At 43.9% G+C, this 23,332-nt stretch overlaps 6 protein-coding genes across 10 annotated transcripts; 3 read left to right on the top strand and 3 right to left on the bottom strand.

The window, feature by feature from the left end:
- Nucleotides 1–69: 69 nt before the first annotated feature.
- LOC130699930 (ribonuclease H2 subunit C-like) lies at nt 70–1,114 on the top strand. Its single transcript, XM_057521987.2, has 3 exons — nt 70–341; nt 391–623; nt 709–1,114. The coding sequence occupies exons 1-3, from the start codon at nt 173–175 to the stop codon at nt 724–726; spliced, it is 420 nt and encodes a 139-aa protein (XP_057377970.1). The 5' UTR covers nt 70–172; the 3' UTR covers nt 727–1,114.
- Nucleotides 198–1,831, bottom strand: LOC130699929 (alpha-ketoglutarate-dependent dioxygenase alkB homolog 6-like). 3 transcript variants are annotated; one of them, XM_057521984.2, is made up of 5 exons: nt 1,648–1,820; nt 1,463–1,578; nt 1,328–1,388; nt 1,128–1,229; nt 198–1,078 (listed from the first exon to the last, which is right to left on the bottom strand). In XM_057521984.2, the coding sequence occupies exons 1-5, from the start codon at nt 1,672–1,674 to the stop codon at nt 746–748; spliced, it is 639 nt and encodes a 212-aa protein (XP_057377967.1). In that variant the 5' UTR covers nt 1,675–1,820; the 3' UTR covers nt 198–745. The 3 variants fall into 3 exon arrangements, with proteins under 3 accessions (XP_057377967.1, XP_057377968.1, XP_057377969.1); XM_057521985.2 differs by having other exon boundaries at nt 1,328–1,410; nt 1,648–1,807; XM_057521986.2 differs by having other exon boundaries at nt 927–1,068; nt 1,648–1,831.
- A 560-nt stretch (nt 1,832–2,391) lies between these two features.
- On the top strand, nt 2,392–5,705 carry LOC130699928 (double-stranded RNA-binding protein Staufen homolog 2-like). Of its 3 annotated transcripts, none has more exons than XM_057521981.2 (12): nt 2,392–2,545; nt 2,719–2,978; nt 3,037–3,112; nt 3,174–3,525; nt 3,581–3,786; nt 3,852–3,958; nt 4,033–4,125; nt 4,186–4,347; nt 4,417–4,893; nt 4,954–5,040; nt 5,100–5,198; nt 5,274–5,705. In XM_057521981.2, the coding sequence occupies exons 1-12, from the start codon at nt 2,473–2,475 to the stop codon at nt 5,373–5,375; spliced, it is 2,094 nt and encodes a 697-aa protein (XP_057377964.1). In that variant the 5' UTR covers nt 2,392–2,472; the 3' UTR covers nt 5,376–5,705. The 3 variants fall into 3 exon arrangements, with proteins under 3 accessions (XP_057377964.1, XP_057377966.1, XP_059353162.1); XM_057521983.2 differs by having other exon boundaries at nt 2,393–2,545; nt 3,174–3,547; nt 3,609–3,786; nt 5,274–5,702; XM_059497179.1 differs by having other exon boundaries at nt 2,458–2,518; nt 2,725–2,978.
- A 1,032-nt stretch (nt 5,706–6,737) lies between these two features.
- LOC130699915 (nuclear pore complex protein Nup153-like) lies at nt 6,738–12,560 on the top strand. Its single transcript, XM_057521970.2, has 7 exons — nt 6,738–6,941; nt 7,005–7,248; nt 7,311–7,403; nt 7,467–7,754; nt 7,827–7,972; nt 8,030–8,387; nt 8,454–12,560. Exons 1-7 carry the CDS (start codon nt 6,870–6,872, stop codon nt 11,795–11,797), a joined length of 4,545 nt encoding a protein of 1,514 aa, XP_057377953.1. The 5' UTR covers nt 6,738–6,869; the 3' UTR covers nt 11,798–12,560.
- On the bottom strand, nt 11,940–14,976 carry LOC130699917 (guanine nucleotide-binding protein-like 1). The gene is made up of 10 exons (XM_057521972.2): nt 14,832–14,976; nt 14,476–14,771; nt 14,252–14,419; nt 14,031–14,180; nt 13,837–13,962; nt 13,749–13,776; nt 13,595–13,686; nt 13,450–13,534; nt 13,319–13,359; nt 11,940–13,260 (listed from the first exon to the last, which is right to left on the bottom strand). Exons 1-10 carry the CDS (start codon nt 14,950–14,952, stop codon nt 12,610–12,612), a joined length of 1,758 nt encoding a protein of 585 aa, XP_057377955.1. The 5' UTR covers nt 14,953–14,976; the 3' UTR covers nt 11,940–12,609.
- A 149-nt stretch (nt 14,977–15,125) lies between these two features.
- On the bottom strand, nt 15,126–22,940 carry LOC130699914 (transcription factor HIVEP2-like). Its single transcript, XM_057521969.2, has 6 exons — nt 22,645–22,940; nt 20,714–20,809; nt 16,630–20,624; nt 16,152–16,567; nt 15,634–16,078; nt 15,126–15,569 (listed from the first exon to the last, which is right to left on the bottom strand). The coding sequence occupies exons 1-6, from the start codon at nt 22,691–22,693 to the stop codon at nt 15,453–15,455; spliced, it is 5,118 nt and encodes a 1,705-aa protein (XP_057377952.1). The 5' UTR covers nt 22,694–22,940; the 3' UTR covers nt 15,126–15,452.
- Between the last annotated feature and the right edge of the window lie 392 nt (nt 22,941–23,332).

The following is a 23,332-nucleotide window of genomic DNA, read 5'->3' as shown; positions in this document are numbered from 1 at the left end:
CAGCATCCTGTGTAACTCTGTGGCGGTTTCGCGGTTTTTTCTCCGTAGTCTGTTGTCTGTGTTAAAAATTCTGTAGGTTAAATTCCCCAAGCCGGACGAACGCTGGGTTGGTTAAAATTGGACAAGGGTGGCTTACGGACTGTTGTTTTCATTCCATAATATTGAAACAGAAATGGCATTGAATGTAAAAGTGAATCTTCCTGATCAAAGCTGTAATGCAAATTCTGTAATACACTCTATGCCCTGTAAGATACATCACGACGGGGAAGCAAACATTACAGGATTTTTTTCCCCGTACGTTGAAAACAAGGACACAGATTTTATTGACAAAGCTGATACAGGTATTTGGTAGTAACTATTCTTGTTTAGTAATTTTATCCTTGTTTTCAGTCTTAGAAGCTTCATTCCGTGGATATCCTTTGCAAGGCAAGAAAATCAAAATACCTAACAGTTTTAAGGGAATTGTTGTTAATGAAATGAAGAAGCCTTTAACTGACATGGAACCAAGAAATCTCAATATCAAAAAGACTTTCTGCGAAATAACCTATTGGAACTGGGATTGCTTTCCAAACAAAAATGATTCAATTCACCAGTCTGTGGATTGGCTGCTATTATCAAAAATGGTAAATAATTCACTTACAAAATAATTTATAATTATCTTTGAATTATGTTATTATGTATTCATGTAATGTGATACTGTACTTACAGATCCATGAAACAGCTTAGTTCTGACTTCCAGCACAAGCTATCTACCCAGCTTTATTGTAATTTTTGATATTTTCTGTACATGCCTTATTGTGAGTGACACACGAGTATCCCTTTTCAAAGATTGGTTAATGAAATCATTATTCTGCGTGTTGAGCATGGAATTGTCTATAAAATCTTCATCCTTTTCATCAATTCCATGTAAATAGTTCTCATATATGTCTCCTTGTTGAATTAGTAGGCTACGTGGCTCAAGGAACAAAGAGAATGCAATCTTTTCTCTTTCTTCAGATTTGTAGAAGTTAAGGACTGTGTGGGAACCAAGATTAATAGTGGCTATTGTGGATGAGTATAATGGTCCATCTAAGTGAGGCTTCACAAACAATAAATAATAGGAAGTTTTCCAATATTTCTACAATTACCATTATTCCTTCGTTTGGCTTATATTCATTAATTAAGACATGGTTTGGAAAATTGGAGAAAGCTTGAAATCCTGAAACTTTTTCAATCCATATCTGCAACCACTAAATAAATAGATACCTAGTAACTCACAAGACCACTAGAATGTATGCATTAAAATTTTCAGAACGTCTGATATTCTAAGTTGAAAAGAAGGCAACACCTGTGGAATAGCCTCTGGGATCATGCCATTATGATGAGGTACTCCTCCCCAATTCTGTAGCCTAAATGAATAATAAGGCAGAACTATTTAAAATTTGATTTCTGTTTTGTTACACGACTATGATTCATCCCATACCGTCTTCTTGACAACTGTGTCCATTTGGTTTGAGGAACATTGTACACACTCTTTAAAAGCAAATTTTCTTCTTCTGCTGTAAGAAAATTCTGGATGTAGTAGACATGGTCTGGGCACTGCAATACGAATAATATTTACATTTAACTGGTTTTACGAAATATGTTTCGTACACCAGCAGAAATTACATTTTCAACACGGAATTTCTCCAACATAGTTTTATTTGAGTATTGTGTGACTTGTAGGAAAACTAGTTGCTTGTTCTCGTTGAGTTCGTAATTTCAAAGATTTCACTATGGTAAATCAAATCTTTATTCTTGAAAACAGGGTTTTACCACAAACTACGAAGTAAAGAGCGCGATGGCCAGAGTAAAGTGCGGACTAGATAAACTGCGGACTTTTAGATGTTGACTGGCACAGAACTGTTTGGCAATTTTTCGAAGACTTCTGGGGAAAATGCGGACCGTTTCGTACGTCTACCGTTTGAAACTGCGGACCTGGCAGCGCAAACAGCGGACTGATATTTTGTGAACTTGCATTACAATACCCACTATCTACCCGGACCTCATATATAATACATATTTATTGTGAAATATAATATTTAACTTTGTTTTTCGTTCAACTAGAATTTTTCCAATTACCATAGTGACTAATTTCATGTCTTCAGAATTCAGCTCTATCTGATCTACGCATAAAGCACAATGCATAATATGCTTATGTGGTATGATGTACCCCCGTATAATACGAGGCCTGCGAAGTACTGTCAAAAATTTTGTACCAGCCCGCGTCCGCATTTTACTCTGATCCAAAGTTGTCTTTACAAAAGTGGGTTGATGCACTAATGTTCTGGGCTAGTTCGCACCTGCAGGTCCGCAGTTTACCCGTTTCGCATCCGCATTATACTCTGGCCCAATCGTACGATATTGTCGATACAGCGAGCAAATTCTGAGTTGACGAAACACTTCTCAATTTTTGATATAAATGGTTTTAAATCCTTTAATGGTTTGTGTGTAATGCATCGCATTCAAGGAAGGAGATCTGTTGAAAGTGCAACATATAGTAGGGATATTGACGTTAATAAGCAAGGTACAGTTGTATGAGATTGTAACAAAAGACTTATCGCTTAACGCTATTAAATTGTTATTCTTATTCCATAACGTTAAAAATACTATTGCTCGAAAGGAAATGTCTCGCCTACTTGTTATCCTGTACAAGAGTTTATTAAAAGTGCTTCATTTCTTATTTTTATTTTATCAAAGATTCAGAGCATGAAGCCAATTGGAAACAATCAGTTTCTCAAGAAGGTCTGTTACCAAAACTAAGCTCAGAACTTAAAACATTAATGGAAGAGCCAGACAGTGCCAAAACACTGGAAAGTGTTGACTGTACTCAGAAAAATGAGAAAAGTGAATGCAAATATGCAAGCAGTCTATCAATTGTTTTGCAACAAGTGTGTGAACAATCAGGGAAAAAGAAAACTCCTATGTGTCTAGTCAATGAGTTGGCCCGTCATCACAAGGTAAAATTCCATAAGTTACCAGAATTTCATTTGAACCTTTTTTCTTTTGCCATTCTAGATACATCCCCAATACCGCCTGACAGAAGAATCAGGACCCCCACACCAAAAAATTTTTGTTGTAAATCTCAAATTGGGTAAGTGTTAAAAGAGAAACTATATAACATGTATCCCCATTTTTAATGCTGAGTTGTATAGGTGATGAACAGTATACTGCATCTGGGCAAAGTATTAAAAAAGCTCAACATGCTGCTGCAGAATTCGCACTTCAAAAAACCAAATTCATCCTTCCTGAACCAAAAAGCAAAGTGAAGCACCCCGTAAGCTCTAAGAGTGACAAACCTGTTACCCCAACAGTGGAACTAAATGCCCTTGCAATGAAATTGAATTTTCCACCTGTATATACAAATTTGGCACCACTTTCAATTAAAGCAATGATGCCTGAAGAACTACCTCTCTGTAAAGGGGATCATCTCCTAAATCAAGTCGACCAAAAAGGGAAGTTTCCGAGTACGAACTTTCAACGTCCTTTCACGTACACGCCTCAAAGGTTTCCTTCCAACTCGAACCAGGTATAGCATCACTCTGAACTAAACTACATCTAGATGTGATTATCCCGAAATTGTATCGAAGAGATATTACTTTAACCGTCATCAACCAACACCACTGAGACATCGAGTTACTTTGGCAGTTGGTCAAGTTTTCGTGACCGGCGAAGGGCCATCACCGCAATCAGCACGACATCACGCTGCACAACAGGCGCTAGAACAGTTGCGAAACGAGATACCGATTAATAAAGCGCAACCGGATGGTAAGTTATTTTTTTTTTTTTTACTTCTATTGTTATTCGGAATTGCAATGGCGTTTCTTCCACAGAGAGCCCATTGATCAGTGAAGCAGATACGGACACGGATTTGAAATCTCCCGTCTCCCTAGCTCATGAATTGGCACTAAAACTGAATCAAACGGTGGAATTTACAGTAGTAAGTTGGTTCGCTTCGTCGTGTGCAAAGCGTATGGTATTTGTGCTGGTGAAAATGTTGGTTTTCTTGTTTAGTTAAATGAGAGTGGGCCACCCCATATGAGAAATTTCGTGGTGCAGTGCAAACTGGGAGAAGTTACAACACAAGGAGAAGGTAACTGTAAAAAGGTAAGCCATCTTGTTGTTGAATGCTTGACCGTTACATATCTACGATTTGATTTCTCGTAGATAGCAAAGAGAAAAGCGGCAGAATTAATGTTAGATGCATTGAAAAAAGTACACCCAAATGGTATCTTGCGCCCCTCTGAGGGAAACAACATTAGCCAACCACGCGCCCGCGTTAAAAGTAAATCGGGCCTCGCAAGGAAAAAACCTCGAAATTTGGTCAAGGTGCCTCTATCTGCTATCATTTAATTCCTTTTCTTTTAGCGTAATGGCTCTATGTTGCGTAATTGACAGGATGTCACATCTGCATCAAATGGAAGTCTTGGCACAAAACCTCAAGATCCAATTTCACAACTGGTGCAGTTACAACAGGCACGGAGGGAAAAGGAGCCAGTGTTTACTGTTTTGTCAGAACGTGGTGTTCCACGTCAATCCCCCGAGTTTGTTGTGGAAGTTACCGTAGGTTCTATCACTGCAACAGGTGTTGGAACCAAAAAGAAAGAAGCGAAACGAGCTGCAGCTCTTAAGGCTTTGGATGCTCTCGGCGATACTAAAAAATTATCGTTGGTCGAAGATGAAGTAGCTGTCGAACCCCTTTCCGCCGTATCAAACGCATCAGTTTCTACTGCCAATTGCGCTGGTCGTCAAATGGTTCCTGGCCTTCTTTTAATAGGAACTACTCCCGGCAAAAAAATGGATCTTTGCCGGAATACTAATACACCGGCTCTTGCAGGAATCCAAGAATCTTCGCAACCTGTTATTCCGCCTAAGGTATTTCTATTCATTTTCTTGTTTTGATGAAATAACTCAATTGTGAAAAATCTATTCAAGAATTCTGGAGGATTGCGTCCGGAGATTCGTCTTCGCTATTTGGCGCAAGTTCTTGAATACGAACTTGAATTTTCAGATTTCCCGAAGGTATAGAATTTCATCGTTGATCATTTAATCTTTGATTGCTCAAATCCGTAATTCTTTAGGGTAAAAAAGGAGATTTTGTTAGTCTCGTAACGTTAAATACAAACCCGCCCCAAGTGTCCCACGGGCTTGGTGCCACTTTGGAAGAAGCTCATGATAACGTATTGATACCTTGGACAAGTTAATAATATAACTTTAATGAACGTTAATGAAATATCGGAAACTTTCTTATGTAGGCTGCTTCCAATATGTTGAAATTAATTGCCGAAGGGGCTCTTGATGACATGGCGGGCCCAAACAAAGAAAACGCAGATCAACGAAGTTCGGAGAATCAATAATTTAAAATTGCCCGGAACCCTCACAACATGCAAACGTGCATGTTTTCTACGAATGGTCGTAAAGCGGCGGACTAAGTATTATCCCTTTTCGTTTTTTTGTTTTGTTTTGTTTTTTTCCTCCTTTTGCTTTTTCTCTTCCTTAAGCCTTGTGCCAGATGGAAAGCGAAAATCTCTTTTTGTTGTATATCCTTTTTGGCTTCTCCATTGTAGTGATTATTTATCTTTTTTTTTTTCCATTACTCACCAGCGTACAGAATGTCCGTTTACATGACTTTCTGTGAAAAGAATAATATTTAAATTGATTATCCGAGAAATTAATCAAGAATCAAGTCAGTTTGGAATTATGCCACTTCATTTATGTAATAAAAAATGTAATTACAGTTGTGCATTCTGAATAGATGTAATGAATATTAGTATCCTATTTGAATAGGTGTAATGAATATCAGTAACATGATTTATAAGAATTTTCGTGAAAGGTACTAGCAAAATGCTACTAGTCATTACGGGTTGATACTCTCAAGTGCAAAAATATCCTATGATACTCTAGGTACAGAAATTCAATTTCCGCATGATACAGTAGTATGCATTCGGCAAAATACACGCATAGGCCTACAGCTCACGGGAGTAGGGTTTATACATGGATGGAATTACTCTAGTGGTAATTGGTACATGGTTGCAAAATAGCTACTTTATGCTTTATACCCCTAAATTATACTTATACTATGACTAGCATTTTCTTTCGAAATTAAAACACAACGGATATTTTCTAACAAACGAATTAGTTGATGGGAAATAAACAAGTTTCTTGGAATCGACGTTTAATTTTGAGGTACTGTGTAATTTGCAAAAAATTCCAAGAGGTGTAATTTTTTTTAGCAGATTTTGAGACAAAAATGAGGGGATCGGCAAGGGAATTCCCTTCGCTTTTTTTCGACTTCTTTGCGGTTTCTTCCCAAAAACTCAATAGAAATAACAAACTATGCATTACTTGCAAAGAATTTTAACGGAAATCAGGAAAATTTACTTTATTTTCACGTGGAATGTGAAGTTTTTCAAGTATCCATAATTATCGCAATCGAATAATTATGGCGATCGAATGCGAACCCTGCTATATACGGAGTCAAACCAGCCAGGCCTTATCGGGAGCTTTGCGAACGGTGTAAGTAGCAAGTACAGTGGTAATTAGTAGAATGGAAGATTATTAAAAGATAAATTTAATTGTATTTCCTACACCTATGATACATAAAGGTATACTTTACGCACCTGTGTTGTCACACAAGCAGCTACTGCCATCTACCAGAAGATGGTATAAGCTCTCTTGCTTCTGGTGTTGTTCATTTGTTTCGTCTAACCGCCAATCAGAAACTTTGAATCCGCCATCTTTTCTCGACACTTTTCCTCGCCGCGTGTGGGTCGTTGTGCGACGGGTTAAAAACTTATTTTCATACATCACTATCTGGTTCTCATTATTGATTGACACTTTACGAAACAGTCATGTGGGAAGATAATTTAGGTAAAGTTAAGGCAAGACGGAGCAAAAATTCTAAGCCATACGAAAGACCAAAGGTAGGACATGTTCAATTGTACGTGTTTTCTTACCCTCAACGTATCCGGCTTTTTCTCAAACAGTCAATTTTGAGACGAGTGACAGATTCAGTTACTGGATTATTACCTCAACCTTCATGGTTGGTCAATTGGTTGCAATCAACATCACCTAAGAAAGAAGATGGTGAAAATGAAGAAGCTGAGGTGGAACAACCTGTACCGTCAACCAGCTCAGCAAGCAATGGAAGTAGTTCCTACCAAGAAGGAGTGGAAAGAGAATCCTTCATATTTCGCCGACCCCCAGGAACATCTAGAGAACAAAACAGAGGTGAATTTACTGCTAATGAATTGTTTTTAACAGTAAAGCATTTTTGTGGTTTTCCCATACAGGACGAGCCGTTCCAGATGTTCCTGCCTTGAATTTGTTTCCAGAGCCAGTAGTTGTTGAATCAACCTCTAGGGAACAATTGGTTCAGACAAATGGTTTGCTCAAAATTTTGTGTTGATTTTACTGTCATCTTTAAACTTGTGTATTCATTCTTACAGGTGATGATGACTCTAACTCGGAGTCAACTAGTGGGTGTTCCTCCTTATTACCCCATCCTGAACACAAAAGGGAAAACAGAAATGTTGAACTTCCAAGTTCAAATGTTGGTGAACCTCTCAGTATAAATCAGTCTTCGTTACAAATCATTGGAAGCTCGTTGAGCAAGTCCTTAGCTGTTGACCTCAAAAGCAGTCGTGGGCGTAAAACCCTTAGCCTTCACACATTTGGTCAAGAATCAAATTTGCCTGCCAATGCTGCAGAAGAATCAAGATTCCCAAAGGTTATAGGTGAGTATAAGGATGACGGTTGGTTTGTTCTTTTCCTGTTTCAATCACATGAAAATTGTTTTGAACTTGTAGATGAAACTGCTGGCTCATTTTTTGACAAAGAAGATACGTCACTTAATCGCTCTGCAAACAAACGAGATATTTCTCTTCCTCAGTTATCGTCTTTTGGTAGCAAAAGGCCACGTTTCAATGTAACTTCCTTCGGTCCAACTGCTGCCGTAAGTGTTTGTTTCTTCGATAAAACACTCGCAGTTAACAATTTGTGATTTCTGTAGGAAGCGAGACGATCGTTGTTGAACGACAGTGTTGCAGATTCGCCTTTTTATGCTGGTAGAACGACTTATGGTGGAGCTTCAGCTTATCGCCGTGCGGCTCTACAACCGTCTACCACATTATTCCCATACGTCCGGAATCGAATTCAGGCTAGACCTGCGTCCGTTTCTACAGGTCCACCTACTCCAAGTGGTTCTGTTTCGGCATCATCATCTAATGTGGTACTCAGTAGCTCAGCACAACGAATTCTTCAAGCGCTCGAAGCGATGTCAACACCAGTAAGAGATGCGAAAAGAATTCCTGCAACATCCACTAGTAGAAGGTCGATGTCTTCGCACGATGATGAACTTTCTTTTACCGGTAAATATTTGACTAGTTGCATAATAGCAAACCGAAAAATTAATTTTATTTTTCTGACATGAAAAGGGTTCGGTTTAAGCCGACGGCGCCCAAATTTGGGACCTCCAACGTCGAAACTATCTGTTGGTACTCCGGCACAGATTGTGTCCCGACAAGCGCCCACAAGTATCCATCCGCTAGAATCAGCGGCAGTATCGAGCACTCCCATCAGCACACAGGCTGGTGGGAAGATGCGAATGCGAACGTCTGCTCCTGTTCGTAAATCAGCGCCCCGTATTCAGGAGGACGAAGACAAAGAATTAGAAGAACTCGCAGCTGTTCCGATGCCTCTCGGTTTAAACAGTTTACCTAGCTTCAATTTGCTACCATCACTTTCCGTGGCACCAACATCAACTGTTGCTTCCTCTTCAGTGAAAACATTAGCATCTGCAGGAACCAGTTCTAACGGATTAGTTCATTCCGCTGCGATAAGCGTATCGGTTTCTCGTCCAACTTTCACATTTTCGGCGCCCTTGGTTACGGTCAGCTCATATGAAGTAGAAACAACGGCAAGTTCAAAACCGCCTAGTTTCAATTTTAGTTCTCCTCTACTTGTTAAGCCTGCGACTGAAAAAGCAACCGAGAAGGAAGCTGTTCGACCGACCGAATTAAACTTGAAATCAGGTAGCGTCCTTGAAGTCCTCAGAGGGAAAACGCAAGAAGTTGCATCCGCAACAGAAACAACCACCCCGCCAACTTCAGGATTTGGAGAGAAATTTAAACCCCCTTCTGATTCCTGGACATGTTCTGTCTGTTGCGTTACCAACCCTAAAAGCAAATCTGCATGTCTAGCGTGCGAATCTCCTGCCGTGGCATCGAAACCAGCAAACATCGTACCTATTGCTGCCAAGCCTACGACAACTGGGTTTGGCGATCAGTTCAAAATGGCCTCCACTCAATGGGAATGTTCCGTTTGCATGGTCAGGAATTCGGATGCAGATAATCGATGCAAATCTTGCGAGGAACCGCGCCCGGGAACTAAACCTGCTGTCGCCCCATCTGCGGTTTCTACGTTTAAATTTGGCATCCAACCGACACAGACAGGTACCAAGTTCGGAACAGAATCGTCAACTTCGTCTCAGACAACAGGGTTTTCGTTTGGAGTATCGAACAAAAAAGAAGATTCTTCTGCTGGATTCAAATTTGGCGTCTCATCCGAGGCCTCAAAAGAAGTAAAGGAAACTTCCGGATTTAAGTTTGGAAATACGATTGAACACAAGAAAGTAGAATCGGTTCCTAGCGTTGCATCCACCGAACCGGCCAGTACTGAAAAGGGTGGATTCAAATTTGGCGCATCAATCGAGCCAAGCAAAGCAACAGAACCAGTTGGTGGATTCAAATTTGGAAATGACAAGAAAACAGAAGAAACTAACGTTACCACGCCTGTCGTGTCATCTGAGTCTACTATAAAGCCTACCCAGCTATTTGGTTTGAAACCGGCAGAATCAACAACAAATAAAGCAGAAGAAACGAATATGGTAGGTCAAGGCGTGACCTCTCATTCTTCGACAAAATCTGAAACAGGAGCACCGATCTTTAAGGTCCCGGCTCTCATGCCTCAGGTGTCGACAGGGATCAGTGCCGCAGCAACTACTACAACCCCAGCTTCCAAAGCGAGCCCAATTTTTAGCTTTGGTACAGCACCTGTTGTTCCCATTTCCAAAACTTCCATACTTGAAACTGGCAGTGTGATGGACATCCTAGGGAAGAAACCAACGGCTCCCGTGGTGGCTGGTCAGACACCCGTCACTTCGGCCCCCACATTTTCGTTCGGAGCAAGCGATCAGACAAAGACTCCATTTTCATTTGGCAGTGCAGAAAAGTCTACTTTGAAGCTGGGAACCGCTGCAAAAGAAGCGGAAACTTCCAAAAGCTCTTTATTGGCACCGACGACGTCATCGACCTCTTTTAATTTTACTGGAGCTCCTACGTCAACTTCTGCCGAGGCGCCGTTCAAACCTACTGCAACCCCCGCTTTTAATTTTGGTGGTCCAACTACCTTTGGTGGTGTGGCTGCAACCACAGCATCGACTTTCGGTGCCCCGTCAACGACTGCCACGTCTTCGGCGTTCGGTATGAAAGCTGCAGGAACGGCCGCAACAACTTTTGGTTTACCATCAGCAACAACTGCACCCGTGGCTTTCGGTGTATCAACAACAACAAGCGCCTCGACTACGTTCGGTTTACCAGCGATATCGACGGCTCCTTCCACGTTTGGTATCCCAACAACTTCGGCCCCTCCTACAACTTTTGGCGTACCGTCTACTTCGGCCGCCACGACAACTTTCGGCTTGCCGACCACCTCTGCCGCGTCAACAACTTTTGGATTACCACCCACTTCGGCCGCTTCAACAGCTTTCGCTTTACCTCCCACTTCGGCCGCCCCTACACCTTTTGGCATATCCTCTACTTCGGCCACCCCGATAGCTTTCGGTTTACCAACCACTTCGGCTGTTACTACCACTGCAGTTGGGTCAATTGTGCCAGCAAGTTCCAGTTCCATTTTCACGTTCGGTTCAACTGCTGGAGCTACTACAACATCATCGTCATCAAGTGGATTTTCGTTTGGTCTGGCACCGTCATCTACCCAAGCACCATTCAGTTTCGGAGCCGCGGCACCACCGCCGTACCAATTTCCTAAAGAAACGCCTAAACTTTCCAGCAGCAGTGTTGGTGCGTTTGGATTTGGTGGGCCTGTAACAGCAGCGACGACGTCGGCAACACCAGCAGGAAGCGTTTTTTCTTTTGGATCTGGAAATGTTGCACCGGCAGCCACAGCAACCCCATCGGAGGCACCCAAATTGCAGTTTAGCTTTGGAACGCCTCAGGAACCGGCGACTTCAACGGCTCCGACTTTTGGATCTTTCGGTGCCAGCGCTGCTACTAAGACCACAGCTGCGCCATTTATGGGTTTTAATTCGTCAACCTCTTCAACCCCGGCATTCGGTGAAATGGCTACAAAATCCACTGTTACTCCTTTTGGAGCCACGCCATTTGGTACTTTACCGCCAACAGGTTTTGGAGCCGCTGCCCCTTCTTCTTCTTCCACATTTTCATTTGGTGCGCAACCGTCCGGTGCCGCCGCTGCTCCTCCTACATTCAATGCCGCATCTAGTTTCAATTTTGGGGCTCCCACCGTCCCCACTCCTTCTGTAGTTCCACAACAACCGACTGGTCTTTTCCAGTTTGGAAGTGCTCCTACGCCGGCCGTAAATTCGGGTTTCAATTTTGCCTCGTCTCCGGGATTCACAACACCTGATGCACCGTCTCCCGGGTTTGCTTCCGGTTTTCTTGGAGCCAACCCTTTTGACAACACGGGCAGTGCAGGTGGGCCCAATCGCAAAATTCGCAAAGCAGTTCGACGACGATAGACAACCCTTTGGGTAACCCGACGATTAAGCGCTACTTGATTCTACAAAAATGTTTCTTTTCTTTTTTTTTTTTCGATGTATGTATGTGTGTGAGAGAGAGAGTATACGTGTAGGTGTGGATGAAATTCCCATATGTAATTACTTCTTTTCCTCTTCTGTTTTCTTTCACCTCCATTTTTCGAACTTTTTACAAGTGGCACTGAACTTGCCTTTCACATTCTAATTCGGGGCCAATAGGGAGCTTCCATGCTCCTTTTTTTTTATATTAAGAGGGACACATTGTTGACCCGTTGTGATTTTTCTGTACAGTAAATGCGAAATTAGATCAATCTGGTTTCTTATTCTTGGCTTACCGAAAGAATGTGCATGGTATTTTCTATTCGGCCGATCTTTGTTTACACTTCAAATCTCTTGATCAGGGGTTGAATTTAAAAAAAAAACGCTAAATCCAACCTCTTCATTCTCTGGCTCTTTTCTTACCTAAACAAATTCACATCTAGAAGTTGTCATACAGACCGATTAAGACTGATTAATTTCTTTCTGAAATGTTGGAGATTAATTAATAGTGTCGGAAGTTTTTACTTTATGTGGAGTTGGAAAAGTTTTGTAAGCCGGAATGACTCTATTAAAATAAAATGTATCTCCTCTTCTTGCTCAGTGGCTTCTTCTTTGGAACCCATGGCGATGTGAACTGATGTTATTATGGAAACTAAAAAAAGCGTTCCGACTAGTGCTCATTCAAATAAACGACGTTCATTTGTGATTCAATTCATCTTGTATTAGTATCACGTAGTGCTTTGATTATAAGACTCTTAATCGTCATCTTCAAGAAGAGCAAATTTGTTGCTAGATGCAGGGACTTGAACATCATCTTCACTGGCCTCTTCGCTTTCGTCTTCACTTTCGTCTTCGTTCTCATCTGATTCTGCGTCATCCACCTCAGCGGATTCTTTCAACCAACCATCGTCTTCGTTTTTCCCGAGCGCTTGAATGTTGGTGATTTCGACTACATCAGGATGTGATTGCCATTTGCTCTCTTCTGCTTTATAATTTGGTGGTCGCAAATATAAAGAAATTCTGCCTTCCAAACTAAGCCGGAGTAGGTGGTTTGCTGCGCGAGCCACGTCCGGACGGGCTGCCTTTTTAGTCATGAATCCTCGTTTCATTGCCCATCCTTCACAAATGTCATAAGCGGACCATTCGACGCCCTCGCTCGATTTTTCACCACTAGGATGCTCAAGTTTAAGCAACTCTGGCAAATTCAAATATTTGCCGATATAGCCAACAGCCGTGTACGGTTCTCGAAGATGAGCGATCGGATAGCTACCGACCAACACTTGCAACGTCCGTGGCAGTTTGGAAGGGAAAACCAATCCCGGACAATCGCACAATTTCACATTCGGTGTCAGAAAAATAGTTTGGAAATGTTTCGTGTGACCAGGTGTTCTGGAAACGCTCACGACCTATAGAAAACAGTTGGTTATTTGTGCAAGAAACGGGCCTACACGATACAAGATTTACCTTTTTCCCCATCAAAGCATTAATCAATGAACTTTTTCCAACTGTAAGATATTTAAAAATAGTAGTAATTAGGATAAGCAAACCAGTAAATTAATTTTTAACATTTCGTTGTAAACATTATTGTCCCGTACCGTTTGGCTGGCCAACGCATCCGATAGTCAACATGCCGCTTTGGAATCGTTCTTGTTGATGATAACCTACATCGGGTTTCTTTGCCTATTGCCAAAATGGAAGGATTAAAGGCCGAAATACTTTTAAGTAAAGACCGGTAGACACCTGTTGGATAACTTCTCCAATTTCCAGTTCTTCGTCATCCCCTTTTGATGTCATCTCCTCAATGATCTTGGATCGCCATGCACTTAGATCAACTAAATCCAATTCCACTCGTTAATTAAATTTTACAACGAGACATGAATATAGTTCAACATGCCTTGCATTCCGCAAACGTCTTCGCAAACCTAATAATAATACAATATTAGCTGGATGTTTTATGAACAGGAGGATTAAAAAATACGTACTTCAAGCAATTTAAGGGCTCCTTCTGCAGCCATTTTCATGGTCCCTTTACGCCGCTGCGCCTTCAAACCAGTTTTCCGCTCTCCACCCCGTAAGTTATAAGACGGTAATGAGGTGAAGAAAACAACCTTGTGAATAAAACATCGTGGAATATTTATAAAAAAAAAAAAAGGCTGCAAATATTATGAATGATTACGCGTAACAAGGGGAACTGCGTCTGAAAGTAATTTTTCCATGCCGCTAGCACGGGCGCGGGTACCAAATCGATTTTGTTGAAGACAAGTATAACATCTCGTTTAAGTTGCTGTGAAACGTAATGGTACAGGGACGGAGGAAACAGCAAGCACTAGGTAAAAATAAAATAAAATAAGACAACATAGTAATGAAATTGACAAAAAATAAAGAAAAATGTTTTACAGGAAATCTAGCGTCAACAACAACTAGCAGGATATCTGACATTTCCAATACACGCCACAACTGTCTCCATGTTTCCAGATTCAATTCAAAGTAGCTCAATTCAGAGAGGGGAAATGTCTTTTCAATCTCATTGATGTACTCACGAAAGTACTTGTTTTCTTTCATGTCCTGTTTAAAAAATTGTTTAAACTTCATTTCTGTTGCAGCAGTTTAAATGTAAATACCAGCATCTGTTGTGTTAGAGTATAGTCCCATTTTGGTCTCTGAGGAAACTCGAGACCAGGAACAAAACAGAAATCTGTTCCCAATTCAAGGCCTGTCTCTGGTTCAGGAACGATAGCCTGCCTTGCCAACTCTTTCCTTGCTTCAATTTCCTCTTTAGTTTCCACATGAAATTTCAAGTTGTATCGATTGATATTTCTGCCCCTTCCAGGTTGCAAGTTAATTGCCTCTGTGGAACTAGCTGCTGCTGCTGGTCCATCATTAGTCAACAGGTGTTGGGCAACATAGTTCTTTTTACCTGTTTAAGACAACCACGTAGCTAAAAACGTTATGTGCGTTTAAGAAAAAAAAAACTTACGTCTTTCCAAAAAATCGCCATCTCCTTGACTTTCTCGCTCTCTATTGACTTCACGTTTATTCTGTAACTGTTTTTTCTTTGCCTTGGCCGAAAATGCTACACGACGACTTGGTGGTGCCATTTTAACTTGCAATGGAATGAATGTTATGGGGCAGCAGACGATTTTATAATGCGCACGATGCCAGTCTAACGTTTTTTTTTGTGGGCGGTGATTAACGATACGAATGAACGTTCCACAAACAATAGTACCAGTAAATGACACAATTAATGAATAACTAAGTATATAATAGCCCGTATCGAAAAATAAGTTTATTAACAAGTTTGATTGAGCAGGTAAAATTAAAAAGGGTCATCTATACATGCCGGGTCAATCTGATATGTTTCTGAATTTGACGCAATATGAAGAGCGTGTATAAAATTATCGCAAAGGATATATAAGCAAAATGAATAAAGATAGCGACCCAAATAGTAGCAAAAGCATTTACACAATAACACACTCGAAACAAATGTGACGCTATTAATAAAGATACCGTGGGAGGACAAAACTTCACCGGGTGCAAGCACACATCTACATCATACACACGCTGCCACTGAAAGAAAAAAAAAAATGAATGCTGGGCATCAGGATGTCCGGGGTCTGTGCAGAACCAAATGCGATTCAAGTTGCTTTTGGGTGGTGAATCCCGCATCGCAAAATTCGCAGACGAACGGCCGCGGCTGGGCGTGAGCCAACATATGCTACAAAGAAAACCAACGTTAATGACACACAAAGTTGTTGGATGATGCATAGAACACAAATTACTTGTTGGAGCGTGTCTTTGGCTATAAACGATTTCCCGCAAAGCTCGCAGGCAAAGAGGGTGTCCTCATTAGTGGAAGAACTAGTCGTGGGACTGTAGTGCCGTGGCTGCATAGTCCCATTTGTCGTATGTGCATGGTGTCCGCTGGTGTAGTTGTGCGGGTGACCGGCCATCATCATGTGGCGTGACGCAATCCAGGCCATGGCAGCTGGATCTTGATGCCACTGAGGTGGAATAGCCGGTATGGGATTGAGGCTCATCACGTCACCAAACATGGGTGGCCGTGGTGGCCACGTATTAGCAGACGAATGAGCTGTGGCAGCTGTCGACGGATGATAAAAGCCACGAGGTTGGGCGTGTTGGAGATCACCTCGATTCCACGGCGATTTTGTCACTTCCGATACACGAGGGGGGGAACGTCTCGATTCCACAGCAAGGTTGACAATCCTGCTGTCATAAAACATCAAAGATATCAACAGGGGGAAACAAAAAATAAAAGATTTTGAGCTATGCAGTGTACCTGCCAATGTCTGCACTGGGTGGCGCCAATTTGGCGGGAGACTCGGTCGTTGGAGAACAAGACTTGACGGGTGTTGTGGAAGGTGGTGACAAAGGCGGATGTTTTTCCATGACGTGCAATTGGAACGATTCCATCGAAATACACGACTCTCCACAGACGGAACAAAACATGGCCGGAGGAGCTTTCCTCGCATCCAGTGGTGGAGACACTGGCCGAGGAGTATGACTCGTTTCAGGCCCTGTTGGGGGGGTTGGTTTTCTTGGTGGCGCTTCCTCGACCCCCGCTCCATCCGGAAGACCTTCACTGTCTTCTCCATCTTCATCCAGTTCATCACATTCGTCGGCAACATCCGAAAATTCTTCCGACGATTCGCTAATCGTCCGTTCTCTCAGACTAGCTTCCACTGCAACTTGGGCCTAGTGCGGAAATAATTTCATGAAAAACAAATCAAAAACAAAAGCCAAAAAAAAAGACGAACCTCTTGTTGCCACTGCTGAATTTTGGATGGATCCTGTTTGTAGAGTCGATGGGCCAACGACTGGAGACTTTCGAGTGAATTGTGGCAATCGGTGGTGTCAATTTCGTTGAGATTAATTCCGGATCGTTCCATTTCGGCATAAGTGCCAAACGGCAACTTGCCGAGACATTCAAGTTTCATGATGTGCATTTTGGAGCGAAGATGTTTGGCCAGATGGCCGTGAATGCGGAAGGCTATCATGCAATCGGAACATTTAAACGGACGAGGGTTCTCCGTGCTGGGAGTCCCGAAAGTCAAATTCATGTTGACTTTATTAAAATGAGTGACGGATCGCTTGTGTTTCTGAAGGTGCCCTTTGGTGCGAAAAGAAACGGCGCAGGCTTCGCACCGGAACGGCCGCTCGAAATAATGGATGTTGATGTGCAATCGGAGTTGAGACGGTTTAGTGAAGACTTTGTTGCAAATGCTGCACGCCGTTTTCCCGTCGTCCGTCAATTTGAACGCCGTCGCCGACGTGGGTATGGCCGCAGAGGTTGACGAAAGAGGAACCACAAATTCAGACCGACTCCTATCCGTTTTCGAGTGAGCGGGAAAGAAGGTGACGACTGGGTTTTCCACTACGACCGATGGCGTCACCAGTTTGACTTGATGACGTTTCATCAATCCTTCTTTCAACGCCTTTTCAGTCAGATAAGCTTGGAGCATACCACTGGTGGCCGGTTGGGCACCAATGTCGGGTGAGGTACCTCGACGAGCTGCCGTTTCGCTAACGATGGGCGAGTAAATGGAAGCCAAAAGCGCGGAATCAGTGGCGATCGCGTTGGTTGTCGATAAATCTATTGGTTGTTGAGTTTTTGGAGGTTCTTCCTTCAATTCCTCGGCACACGGATTCAAATTTTCATCCTCAGTCGAATGAAAATGGCTGGCGTACGGATACGTGGTAGGTTTACATCCCGCTGGAGCAATGACACCAAGGTCGAGCAAACTACGAGCCACTTCTTGCTCTCGTTCTTCGCGTATGGGTTCGCTCGCATCTTCAAATTGCCCCATCGGTAATTTAACGGGGGCGATTGGCGTTTCTTCTTCCTCTTCTTCTTCCTCACCTTCGACTTCTTCGTCTTCCTCGTCGTCGTCATCGTCGTCGTCTTCATCGTCTAAATCGGAATCGCCTTCATTTCCGGATCCGCCTGCCAGTTTCATCTTCTTCAGTGTTTCCTGCCTGGCCAGACTATCTTCGTCGATATTGGCCTCGTCGACGGTGGTGGGGACGGGCACGATGCCCAGCTCTGTGCACTTTTTGTGATGAGCTTTCGATTTCATATGTTTTGTCAAATTCCCTTTGGTTTTAAAACTGAAATTGCACTGGCGACAGGTGTAGGGCCTTAGATCCGTGTGCGTCCGGATGTGTTTCTTCAACATGGATGGCTTTTTGCAGCGGATGCCGCATTCTTCGCAGACGTAGCGTCCTCTGCCACGGCCGCGGACGTACGTGTACTCCTCTGTCGATTTGTAGCCACCAGCAAAGATCCGCACACGTTTCGGTTGCTGTTGCTGCTGTTGCCGAACCGATGGACTGGTGGCTTCCGGAGGGCGAGTGGGTTCATTCTCTGTTCGGGTGACTTCAGGTCGAACAATAACCGAAACATCCGATTCTTCGGCTACCTCTAATTTGAAATGGGTGGTAGTGGGTCTATCTCTGTTCGTCCAATAGGAAGAATGGGTCAAAATCATGCGACAGTGATCATTGGCTTGAGCTATGCTTGAAGTAGACGGACGTTGTCTGGAATCGTAAAGGGCCATCGTTTGAACTGGACTGGATGCTTCTAGTCCGGGTGGCGCCGAGGCGGGAGCTCTCGTCTTCCATTGCGAGTACATGGACAATTTCGGGTGGTGCGGGACGTACATGGGCTGGGCCCGGGATAAGCAGCAAAAATAGACTCTGGTCGAGCATTTGAGGCCCAAATAGGTGTAGGCGTGGCCATTGAGATACAACTGTCGGAAGAGTTTCCGAGGACGAGGCGTCTCGGGGCTGATCAACGTCATTCCCGCTCCAGAAACGCAGAGCATGTTGGGTTGGCCGGAATGATCCAGTCCCGCCATATTTGTCTTTTTCAAATTAAAAGTCCCCGGCTGCAACGACAGAGAATTTGGACGCAAAAACTTGGACGACGTCGGTGGATCCTCGTCACCGAACCCGCTGTCCGTCCGTTCTTCGGCATGCGGGGCGATCCCGCTAGGTTGATGACTGGCTGGCGGCGGTGGATGCACCGTGATCGAAGGAATAGGACGTGACGTTGATGAGCTACACACCACGGATGACGAAGACTGAGCACTCGTGATTGACGTGACGGTCGAAGCCGGCAGCCATCCACTTGAACTGTAAGGACCGGGGATTCCCGGTATATAAGGCACAGAGGATTGAATGACGCTGCGGCCCGCTTCCAATCCCGCGGTTTTGATGACGGGCAAAATGCGGCATTCTTGCGGTTGAATGCGAACGATACCACCACCAGAATTCAAACTGGCTTTTGTCACGATGACGGCTTGTGTTTCCGTTTGTCCGTTGCTTCGATTCGATTCGGTATAACCCGACGGATCAATCCGCATCACCGTCCGTTGAGGTCCATCGTGGATTTCCACTTCGCCGCCGAAAAGCGGCAGCGACGTGCGTATCCGGTCTTCACGAGGGTAAGACGATTGTGTTGGTCGAATGTCTGGACTCGACACTTTGAGTCTTTTAGATGGCTGTTCTGTTCCTCCGGCCGGATCGTCTACCAGTTCTGTGCTCGTGTGAGGTATTTCTACTGGTTTGGCTCTGGTCGTCGACGGATTGAGCAGAGCACTCACCGTGAAAGAAGAGGACATTTTCGTTGGCGGGTCAACTTCTTTGCCATCCACCACGGGCAGTAATCCACGGCTTTTCAACAGGATGTCTTTGATAATTGAGCCTTCTGGATTTTGGGGATTGAAGACGTCTGACGTGCGGGGCTTGGCGGGTTGTTGCAACAGGTTCCGGACGGAATGTCGAATTTGATTATCTGTTGCGGCCGGTCCTTCCGAATAGCACCTCTTGCGCTGGCTCTCATCGCAAGTCTCTTGCAGTACTCGAGTTGTCGCCGGAATAACCAGAGGTGCAGTCACGACGGATTCAGCCTGATGCGGAACCAAACTCAAGCTGCAGCTCCTCTCTCTTCCGGTTGGGCCGAGTTTCTTGACGGGAGATGAGACATTCTTTGCGGTTTCCTTGTTATCGCGACTGGATTGACGGACGTACCGTCTCGGCCAAATGGGATCCAACGTTTCGACAATGGCTTGATTCTTGCTGATGATTTGCGTGATTCTTTCGTGAAGAAATCCGGCACTGGGTCGATTCGGTCCTTCCACAACATCTGCCGTCTGCGATGTTTCTACATTGTCTTCGGGATTTTTCAAGTTATGGAACTTGGGTTTGTATGGCGTTTTGAATTTTTCGGGTGTGGTGGTTGAGGCGGGAACGACTTCGGCAGGGACGAGAGGTTCTCCATCGTCACTATCGTCGAGCATAACATTGTCGTCTGAGGTATCGTCGCTTCCGCCTTCCACCGGATCGATGATGGCCGATGCTGTGCCTTGAGCAGTTCCACCAGTTTCTTCCAGTTTGAGAACGTGAGTGCGTGACTTGCAGTGTTTGTACAGGTTGCTCTTGGTTTTGAAGGCGAATCCGCATGGTACGCACGGATAGGGCCGTTCGTTCGTGTGAGCTCGAATGTGTTTTTCCAGCACGCTCGGCTTGGCGCAGGCGTGTTGGCAGTACGGACAAACATAACGGCCGCCACTTTTGGACGATTTCGATGAGCCATCGTCTTCTTTTTTTGAATCAACCGATTCGTCCACCTTCTGTTCGGTCGGCCCTGTTGGTTCCGGCGTCGTCGAAAAGGTGGCGGCTACTTTTTTGAACTTTTTGTGCAAGTAGCCAAGATCGCTGGACTGCGTTGCTTCCGTTGGAATTTCGTTGACTGCGTGTGCATAAAAAATAAAATGAATTAATTTTTTTAATTGCTGTAAGCAACGATTGCTACCAATGAAGTAGGAAGTCTTTCCGTACCTGGCTGAGCAATTGGTGGGGAGGCCACTACGATTTTAGTCGTTGAACGTGGAGGGGCCATGATCTTCTTATTCCCATTGCAACGTCCATCTTCAACTGTAAGAAAAATAAACGATTGTAAGGAAATCAAGGAGGGAAATCCCATTGGATTGAATCATCGGGCGGGAAGAAACGCCAAGAGGGGAGACAGGTGAAAAGAGCCTTGAGGTGAGAAGGGAACCTTGACGGGGGCTCTTGCCGGATGACCTGTTTGGCAAGGTCACATTCCATCTAACCGCCTCACTCTAGCACTTTGTTTATTTACAGAGTTGACGATAGTCCCTCTTCTGGCTAATGCCCTGCAGGTATTTGACCGATCGAGAAACACACAATGACTAATTTCGTGTACGCAAAAAGGATTCGCAACGCCTACGACGCACGTTTAACATTAGAAAATATTCCTCGGGACGTCACGTCAAAAGAGACCGCAAAAACGCATTGGCGCCTCAATGGCGGATCTATTGAGAAACCCAGCATTGGGAAAAAAGAAATGGAATGCAGTCACACAACCCGAGTCGCCATTAAATAGAGGCAAAAGCCCTAACGAGCCAAAAGCAGACAACTTTTGGAGGGGTCCGTTAGAGGAAGAAAAATAGGCTTGGGGTGACCCCTATCAAACAAAAACAGAAGCGGCATTTGAAATGTATCTCAGGTCAATGTCCAATTTATTTTTCTATACTTTTTACTGATACGCACAAAATTGGATCAAATCCTTTTATCAACTAGTCAATCGTTTTATCAATCTTTGTTAATTTAACTTATGGCAAAGTGGCAACATTGCGCGTGGGTTGAATGAAAAAAAGAGAGAGAAGGAAGGGACGTGGCTGTCGGCGGCGGGAAAAAGGGGAGGTGGGGAGGGGGCGCGCGCGCATTCCTCTCGTTTCCAATCTTTTGCTCGTGTGAGGACCAATCACAAGGCAGAGTGAAAATCCCTTTCCTTCAACCCACCCGGAGGCTGTCAAGGTTGGAGGCAAGGCTGGTGGTGGGAGGGAAACCCTCCTCGCGAAACACCCGGGCTTCCCTACAAGGTTGAACGTGGTGGTGGCGTGGCCCGACCGCCATCTTTTTCCTTTATCCTTCTTCCACAACATTCCGACATCAGGTGTGTGTTCATTTGACGGAATTTCGATGAACAGGCCTAAAAACATGAGAAACCCTAGCGTTTTTTTCTCACCACACAACGGACTTTTTTGGCTCGTTGCCCGCACATTCTCCGTCGTGGTCGACGACGCCATTTTGACAACTGCCAATTTCGTCTGGCGCCCGTCGCCTAACAAAATGTCGAACTATAACGGACAACTTAAAAATAAACAGCAATCATTTGAAATATTCCAGTCCAAGCTCGCGTACTGAATTGTGATACGGAAATTGTTCCGAGATACTTTTTGTATGGGTCCCAGTGTACTCGTTCAAGGACGCCCAGTGCTGCCACCAATCGGTCTATACTGAGAAGGGGGATTCCTCAAGTCCTTAACACTACAACATTGTAGCTGGATCTTTTGCTTCAAACTTTATTGAACCTAATATTGTTCTAGTACTATAAAAAGTTGCTTAGGCCCGATAACGTGAGAGAAACTCGAAGAAAAATAACGAGAAAAAGACGGGTTGGAAGGGGACGCAGTCTGGTGAGGGTCTGGTGGCCGGCACTGTGCCAACCTTGGGCGGCGAGGAGGAGGAGGTGGTGATGGGGGGGGGGGGGGAATTCAACCATTCACGACTCATCGTGGCGACTCTCAAACTGACTAGAAAATGTGGAAAGCTTTGAAAATAACTTTCGTATCAAACTGGTTGAAACTAAATTCCCCCCACCATAGTCCCGACAAACATTCAAGTGGTCACTAAAACTGAATTTGCGCGACTATACCAAGAGTTGAAGATGACGCATAACTTACTAGTTGTGCGACGTCCAGCGCTGTTGTTAGATCCTCTCCGTCGTGGCATGACAGGTGTTGGGACACTTTTGTCTGACGAAATTGAAACAAAAATGTTATCTTCCGACTATCTGATCCCCATGGCCATTGCAATTTTTCGACAGGTGATTCACAGTCACATGACACTAAACCAAGAAAAAGAAATTCCAACAAAAAAAAAAAATCGGTTGTGAAACTGAAACGGTGTGAGCGCAGGCTCGGGGAGTTCCAACGGGGTGAGATGCTCCCGACTAACTGGGGGAACCAACTTTTGGGATTTGTTTTGAAACGCCGGGGGAAACCTCTTCTCTCTCTCTCTCGTTCTTCCTTTTCGTGTGTGAAACGAATAAGGATAAAGGGGAGGAAGAGGAGGAGTGTAACATGGGCGACGCGACCATTCACCGGTGGTATTTTCCAGCCCACAGCCACCCCACGAGCGGTGCATATGTACGTCATTTGGATGTTTTCGTCTTCCATAATCAAAAATCTGCTTGACCGATCGTTCATTTTATGACGAAGCAAAGGCTTCGTTTTAAACACATTTTTAAATGCATGTCTACACATGCGAATGGTACATTATTTAATGAAGATTATATTTATTTCGTGCATACGAACTGAGTCAGGAGAAAAGTCCACCAAGCCTAACCTTATTCATTCGCCCAACCCACCC

This window comes from Daphnia carinata, chromosome 10 (assembly GCF_022539665.2).
Source record: "Daphnia carinata strain CSIRO-1 chromosome 10, CSIRO_AGI_Dcar_HiC_V3, whole genome shotgun sequence".
NCBI lineage: Eukaryota > Metazoa > Arthropoda > Branchiopoda > Diplostraca > Daphniidae > Daphnia > Daphnia carinata.
The sequence above is the reverse complement of the archived record's forward strand: the minus strand, read 5'-3'. Positions and strand labels throughout refer to the sequence as shown.